The following is an 8,583-nucleotide window of genomic DNA, read 5'->3' on the forward strand; positions in this document are numbered from 1 at the left end:
CTAGTGGTTTTGGTTTATTTATTTATTTATTTATTTTTAATTAAACTTACATCGCTGAGCCTTTCCCGAGAGCTGCTCCGGTGGAAGCCCTTCGATTCTCCACTGGCACTTTCACTGTCACTGTCCCTGCAGCTGTTCTGTCCTGGCTTGAGCTAAAGGCAAAAGAAAAGAGGAAAAAGGAAAAAGTTAGTGGTCTCCTTCTTTTTTCTTTTTTTTTTTTTTGAGACGGAGTCTCACTCTGTCGCCCAGGCTGGAGTGCAGTGGCTGGATCTCAGCTCACTGCAAGCTCCCCCTCCCCCGGGTTCACGCTATTATCCTGCCTCAGCCTCCCGAGTAGCTGGGACTACAGGCGCCCGCCACCACGCCCAGCTAGTTTTTTTGTATTTTTTTTTTTAGCAGAGATGGGGTGTCACCGTGTTAGCCAGGATGGTCTCGATCTCCTGACCTCGTGATCCGCCCGTCTCGGCCTCCCAAAGTGCTGGGATTACAGGCTTGAGCCACCGCGCCCGGCAGTGGTCTCCTTCTTAGTTCCTGTTTTTGATTCTTGTCAACAGTGAAGAGCCAGGCACGGTGGCTCATGCCTGTAATTGCAGCACTTTGGGAGGCTGAGGTAGGAGGATCACGAGGTCAGGAGTTTGAGACTAGCCTGACCAACATGGTGAAACCCCGTCTCTATTAAAAATGCAAAATTTAGCTGGGCGTGGTGGCATGTGCCTATAGTCCCAGCTACTCAGGAGTCTGAGGCAGGAGAATCACTTGAACCCAGGAGGCAGAGGTTGCAGTGAGCTGGGACTGCATCAGTGTACTCCAGCCTGGACGACAGAGTGAGACTTCATCCAAAAAAAAAAAAAAAAAAAAGTGAACAATTTAAGGTTCTGATCTTTAATATTCTTCTGTTTCTGAATACTGCCAGACAAGCTGCCATAGAAAAAACACAGAGGGTAGAATAAGCAAAATATTCACCATGAAATGTCAATGTAGAGAAAAGAGTGGGCAAGCCTTAAATAAACATCTAAAAAGCCAAACCAAGGTCCATAAATTAGAAAGTAGTCTTTCCATCAAATTTTTTCTTCTGTTCCACTGCAATTTTTTTTCAGTAATGAAAAGACCAAAAACATTGAATAAGCTGAAGTGAGATTACACCAACTATGATTTCTTATCTTTTTTCTTCTGTCTTGTCGCAAAAAAAGAAACAAATCAGAGCAAAGTAAAAGAAAGTTTTATTCTCCTAGGAAAAAAATGATGAGATGCTGCGATGTTATCCTTTAAACAGTGGGATGACACCTAATGATCTTGTTTATTGAGATAACATCCTGGAGGCTTCTTACTGGATATTTAAAAGAACCAATGAAGACCTACAGATTAAGTAAATTAAATCAGCACTTATTCAACAAATAATGTATTAAGTGCCACCTCTGGGCTAGAACTAAGTGCTGAAGATATGCTACTACACCAAAAAAAACAAAACAAAAGTCTTCTCATGAAGTTTATATTCTAGTGGTTTCTACACATTTAACAAGCTCCAGTTTTCCATTAAAAATGAATAAAGACGTAAAATTGAAAACCATCAGGCTATATGAGACTGTAAGTCATAAATATATGGAGCATTGGTCTACAATATCATCACCAACCACATTTTCAGAAACACCAAGCAATGTAGTATATAGGTTACAAGTCACAGCCCCTTGACAATGTTTTCAATGTAACAAGACAAAGGCAGCACAAGAAAAGCAAATACAACACCACAAGGAGATACATGTTCAATGAAACCAAAAAGTAGCCAGGGAGGTTCAGAGAAGTGATTTCTGAAGCCTTGGATTTTGAAAGTAGATTAAACTCATGGCTCAGAGGACAGTGAAAGACACTCCAGTGAAGAGAAAGGCAGAAAGCAAAGACAGAAAAAGCAACATACTGGGAAATGATCAGCAGTCTCATTTGAAACAGAGTTCCTTTGGGGATACAATAACAAGAAACATTAGAGATGGGTGCATGAATGAAAACATGGAAAATCTCAAACTAAACATAAGCGCCATTTTTCTAGACAGGAGGGAATTTCAAAGAACAGAACAGGCAGTAAGTAGCAAACTTCTGCCTGCAGGGATTTCAAGTGGCTATGGTGCCAAGGGGAAGATGAAACCAAGATGAATAGAGAGTGAGGCTGAATCAACATTCCTTGTAGTCTTTAAAGACTACATTTCAGACCTCACTTCTGGTCATACTATTCACAGAGTCAGCTTCCCCCATGTCTTCAAAACAAGGCATTCTTTTTTGCTATCAACCTTTCCAGAAATTCACTTTTTTTTTTTTTTTTTTTTTGAGACGGAGTCTCGCCCTGTCGCCCAGGCTGGAGTGCAGTGGCGCGATCTCGGCTCACTGCAAGCTCCGCCTCCCGGGTTCAAGCCATTCTCCTGCCTCAGCCTCCAGTATAGCTGGGACTACAGGCGCCCGCCACCGCGCCCGGCTAATTTTTGTATTTTTTTAGTAGAGACAGGGTTTCACCGTGTTAGCCAGGATGGTCTCGATCTCCTGACCTCGTGATCCGCCCGTCTCAGCCTCCCAAAGTGCTGGGATTACAGGCGTGAGCCACCGCGCCCGGCCAGAAATTCACTTTTATCACATTCTTCTAAAATCCCTTTCTCCGGGAAGTCTTCTGTAAAGGAGCCCAGATAATTGATGCTAATTTTACTTTGTATCCTCCTGAGCTCTTAAGTACTTAGTTTTCTCCTCAGTTAATGCTAAACCTCCTCATTCTAAGTTAATTCAGATGCAAGTTGTATGAGGCTTTTGCTATTACTATGGAATAAAAGTTCAGAATATTGTCATTCTCTCCAATTTTTCAATTTTATACTGATAATAAAGGAGAGATTTAATCTAAAATGAACATCACCTTGTCTTCATTTCCTGAACTTTTCTTGTCCTTTCCTGCTCTGTAATTTTTTTCACACGAGATTCCCTCTGTCTGGAATGTTCACCCTTACCTTCTCTGTGCTTCAAGATTTTTTTTGTTTTTTGTTTTTTTTTTGAGACGGAGTCTCGCTCTGTTGCCCAGGCTGGAGTGCAGTGGCCGGATCTCAGCTCACTGCAAGCTCCGCCTCCCGGGTTTACGCCATTCTCCTGCCTCAGCCTCCCGACTAGCTGGGACTACAGGCGTCTGCCACCACGCCCGGCTAGGTTTTTTTTTGGTTTTTTTTAGTAGAGACGGGGTTTCACCGTGTTAGCCAGGATGGTCTCGATCTCCTGACCTCGTGATCCGCCCGTCTCGGCCTCCCAAAGTGCTGGGATTACAGGCTTGAGCCACCACGCCCGGCGCTTCAAGATGTTTTTTAAGGCTCAGCTCTTACCTCCTCTGCTATGGTCTTTGAAGAGCTCTTTCTTTCTATTATTTATATTTTTAATATGCCTTCAAAATTTAGCTAGCACGTCATTCTTCATTAAATGCCTTTAATAATTATGATACATTTTTCAAGCTCAAAAAGCCTATTGTTATAACACAGTTATACCGATAATAAAGTCTGCATGTGGCATGGGCCCTCGAATTCATAAGCAGTATCAAACTCTTACCCCACTGATTCTGAGTTAAGAAAGGGCAGGTAGAACTATCCCCAAGGTATGGATGAAAAAAGTAATTCTCAGTGCACAGTTAGATGTTTGACATTTGACATGGAAGTAATGATTCTGTAACATATCAGTATTCTCTACACAACATGTTCTCAATTTCTTTGTGGTACTTGACTATAGTACAGTCACAAAGAAAAGAATCTTGTTAGGTGATATTTGATCAACACCTTTACGGCTGAGCACGGTGGCTCATGTCTATGATCCCAGCACTTTGGGAGGCCGAAGCAGGGGGATCCCTTGAGCCCAGGAGTTCGAGACCAGCCCAGAAAACATAGCAAGACCCCGTCTCTATTTAAAAAACTAATAATAAAAACTCAGTTCCCAACTTAGATGAGAGCTACATATCCAGCTGGGAACTAAGAATATAAAGAGCGTCAAGGCTGTTACTAATATCCAACTGGCTTAACAAAACCTGGGCATTGCACCTGGGCCTTTTCCATGCTTCTTCATGAAAGGAAAATGATGACTTTACCAAGGCATAAAAACACACTTCAGTGGCCCTGACGTAAATTATCTGACTAAATGTTGATCTAGGCTAAGGGCAAAACCCAAGAAGGACTGAGAGGAAGCAGCCTGCTAGCCTTCCCAGTGCCCTGCCAGCAAAAAGCACTTCAGTGAATTCTCTTCAGAGAGCCTTACATAAAATCCACTCCTTTCTCCTCCAAAGCCAGGCTCAAGTTTAAAGGAAACTTAGGATTTTAAGCTGTCAGACAGCTCAATATTTCAAAGAAATGAATTGACTACAGTAAGTACTAAAGCTAAACCACAAGATTTCAGGCAAAGAAGTATTCATTCCTAATCCCATGAATATATTTTCTTTCTTTCTTTCTTTCTTTTTTTTTTTTTTTTTTCCCTGAGACAGAGTTTCACTCTTGTTGCCCAGGCTGGAGTGCAATGGTGCAATCTCGGCTCACCACAACCTCCACTTCCTGGGTTCAGGCGATTCTCCTGCCTCAGCCTCCCAAGTAGCTGGGATGACAGGCATGTGCCACCACACCCAGCTAATTTTGTATTTTTAGTAGAGATGGGGTTTCTCCATGTTGGTCAGGTTGGTCTCGAACTCCCAACCTCAGGTGATCTGCCCACTTCAGCCTCCCAAAGTGCTGGGATTACAGGTGTGAGCCACCATGCCCAGCCAAATATATTTTCAAACTAGCATTTTAGCCACATCCAATGGACCATTTGGGGTAGCATAACTAACTCAGAAGTTGTAATCCTTCACCTGAAATTCCCAGCTATCACCTACAACCAAGAGACATCACAAAGGCCAGGTGCTGACTTAAACATTTAAAGAGCTAAGAAAAATTGATCTGCTTGCATTGATTTGTATGAGCATCCATGACAGCTATTACAAGAAAGCTTTTCTTCTAACTGATACAGTAAGCTTTCAGTAAGATTTCTTACCATCAGCCTTTACATACTTCAGGACCTTGTTTATTTAAAAATTACTATAATCTACTCTCTAATGTGAGAAGCTTCTTCCCATTAGAGTATTACATATTAAATAGTTTGGGCACCACAATGAGAAATAAATAGGCAAAATGAAAGAAAGGTGGTATCTGCCATGAGTGGCAGTAATTCTATCAATGAGATTAACATCTTTTATAAAATGTAAGAAGCTAGTTTGTTTTTCATTAGATTTCATTGTCAACAATATATGCTCCAAATTCTGAAATTGTGATCCCATTATAGTGTTAACTGTTATTAATGGCTAATTAGGAAAATAACGATCCATAGTTATATCACTGCTAATGAACATGTAACGAAGTCCCATCACCCTAGACTGCATGAAGGTAGCGCAATTCTGTGCACATCTGCTCAGCGTTTGGGAGTTGGGCTTTCCCATTCTTTTCAGCTTGGATATGGAGAGTTTCAAAAAGATGCTACATGCCCAGTAGGTGTCATTAATCCATCAAACAAAATTTACAGAAGGATAAATTATGTGGAGAATATATCTGTGCCTGTAATTTGAGAGGAATGATGCGAATTATGCAGGCAATGTAGAAGAGTGTCCAAATGGAATCTCCTTCCACAAATTTGGTTCCTCAAAGCAGCACATATACTTTTTCAGACAGATGGGTTTTCCTGTAGGAATGTAAATGAACTCTATACAAAATCTGGGGAATGTTTCAGTAAGCTCAAAAGATTCTCCTTTTTCAAGAAAATTTTAATATACCCATAGACTTCACTACCATCAAAGCAGTCAAGTATTTAATCTTGAAAAATACTGTTTTTCTTTTTCAAGATAAAATTGCCCCCAAATTGGGAAAGTATCATGGATTGAATTTGTACTATTTTATTCCTTAAGTTTTAAAGGGTATTTCAGATGAGAGGCACATAAACCAAACTAAAAAACTTAATGAAAAATGCTGATGAATCAAAATAAGCAAACACAAAATAACTACAAGTAAAATTATAAAGTTGGATAGAAAAACTATTTTAAAAAAAGAAAACTTGTTGTACTTTTAAATGTACAGTGCCAAGTTGTGCATAAAAGCCAAAATTTAACAAATTTTGGACACAAGGGCAAGGCAAAGAATTTTTCTGGGATCACAGAATCAAAGATTCTTTTGTTATCTACAATAGTTAGAGAAAGTGTTTTAAGTAACAATTTGATAGTCTTGAAGCTAACCATTAGTAAAATTTACATGTTAAAAATATTTGCCTTCCAAATCATTATAAAATATAAAATAATTCAAATCATAATAGAGAAAGGGAAAGAAAATAAGAAAAGAGGCAAGAAAGCAAAGCGTAAAATAAAGTGTTCTGATAATAATATAAATACATTAAGCTCACATTTAAAAATTAAAAAAAAATATGGTTTGTGTTGGGTAAGACAGATGGATAGATAGATCAATCAACACACTGAGATCCCATTATTTATTAGTTACAAAGAACTCCTAGATTTAAAAAAAGAGAGAGAGAAAAAGACACACGATTAGAAATTAGTAGGTAAAAATCACCTGTCAAAGTCATTTTACAGTGATGAAAGGATACAATCTTTACCTTTTATACCTCTGAAGTCTTAAGTTATAAGTCATTATATAAAATTACATAAAGTAAAAAAAATTCTAAATAAAAGAAAGCAAAAGAAGGTGGGAGCCTTTAGCATCCTACTAATCAAGGAACAAGAAAACAAAACAATGAAAAAGGATGCAGAGGTTAAAAAATGAAGTTTGACTTAGTCAACCTATAGTAAATTGGGTAACTTAAAGAGACACACCTAGAGGATCTATGGGACATTACCACCAACTGATAATGTACTAGGTAACAAAGAATATAAGAATAAATCTCAAAATGTAAAAATCATATGAACAGACTTCTCTATGATAAAAAGTAATAACAGCATTTTATGCTAAATATCCATATCACCTAAATAATTTTTTTAAAGTCTCTCTACAATTACAACTGGGTAAAAGACAAAATCACACATACACCACTTAAAAATTAAGGAAATGAAAATTATAAATTTACAAATTTTAAAACTTATAAGACATTGTAAAATCTTTGCTAGAAGTTAACTCTTGGACTTAATGTATTTTCTATTAAACGTGAAAGAACAAATAAATGGCCTAATTATAAAGATTAAAACGAACGAAAAAGAAGTAAGACAAAAAGGCAAGTATAGTAAAATCAGAGGAAGAGAATTCTAAAAATGAGAAGAACATAATTAGAAATTAAAATATCGTACAGTTAATAAACTATAGTATAATCTGGGAGTAACCCATAAAGATATAAGAGACACCTCTAACACATCTAAGTATAAAAGAGATGGCAAGCAAAACAAAAAAAAAAGATAAATTTCTAAATACAAAAGTAAACATTCTACAGTGATACTTTCAAAACCATAATTAAACGGTCTAAAGTTTTTAAGAAGATTTAACAACACTTGTTCCAGAACATGAAAAAATATGGAAAGTTAATTTGTGCCAAAATCTGGTGACAAAACAAAAAATGAAACTACAGGATGATCTTCCTAATTTAAAAAGCTGCAAAAATCTGAAGAAATGCAGCAAATTAAATTTAATAACATATTAAAGTATAGCCCACCAAGTTCTAACAGGATTTTTCACAAGAATTTAAGATATTACCAATTCGCAAATGGTCACAAGGGAAATTTTTGAGGTGGTGGCAATGTTTTATGGTGATGATTGCATAACTCTTTAAGTTTACTAAAATTAATCAGCTTGTACCGTTATAATGAGTGAATTTTATGATATCTAATTTATATTCTAATAAAGCAGTTTATCTTAGAAAGGAAAGATCCCATCAGTTTAATCTCTTACTCCAGAAAGTCAGGATCCTGTTAATAGTTCATTTGATTAGGTGAGGCTTACAGAAGAACTTCCTTTCATAAAGTCAACAGTGCTACATAAGAAAACATGGGAGTAAATAAGGGGCAAGTATTTCTAGGGTCATCTTGGAACTCTGCCTACCATGGTGGATTTTAAATAAGAAAGTTTGGTATTCCCTCAAAATTCATGTATCATAAAGTCACTCTAATGCAATTAGAACAGTTTCATTAATGCAAAGTAAGAAACAGGATTTCTGGATATGCTTGGACTTTGAAAAGTTATTTATCTGTGTTAATGATATTCCCAATAAACACTTAAGGTATTATTATACAGGAAATGACTTAAAATTGTGCTATTAGCTTAGAAAATAAAAACTGCTGAAGTGCTTCCAGCTGCCAAACACACACATTACTTAAAGGGGTTCAGTGGACTTCATAGCAGTAGAAAAACTGTAAGTTAATAATTTATTTTATTTATGTATTTATTTATTTTTTTGAGATGGAGTTTCTCGCTCTTGTTGTCCAAGCTGGAGTCCAATGGCACAATCTCAGCTCATTGCAACCTCCAACTCCTGGGTTCAAGCGATTCTCCTGCCTTAGCCTCCCGAGTAGCTGCGCCCACCACCATGCCTGGCTAATTTTTGTATTTTTAGTAGAGACAGGGTTTCACC

General features: G+C 37.7%; 1 protein-coding gene across 7 annotated transcripts in view; it reads right to left on the bottom strand.

Moving 5' to 3' along the window:
• AUTS2 (activator of transcription and developmental regulator AUTS2) overlaps nucleotides 1–8,583 on the bottom strand; it is a 1,198,864-nt gene that overhangs the window by 674,497 nt on the left and 515,784 nt on the right. For all 7 annotated transcript variants that reach the window (XM_017956233.3, XM_003895905.5, XM_021935193.2 and 4 more), the window contains one exon: nucleotides 51–152. In XM_017956233.3, coding sequence (XP_017811722.1) covers nucleotides 51–152 — 102 coding nt within the window. The remainder of the gene's footprint in view (nucleotides 1–50; nucleotides 153–8,583) is intronic.

The sequence above is a fragment of the Papio anubis genome, chromosome 4, assembly GCF_008728515.1.
Source record: "Papio anubis isolate 15944 chromosome 4, Panubis1.0, whole genome shotgun sequence".
NCBI lineage: Eukaryota > Metazoa > Chordata > Mammalia > Primates > Cercopithecidae > Papio > Papio anubis.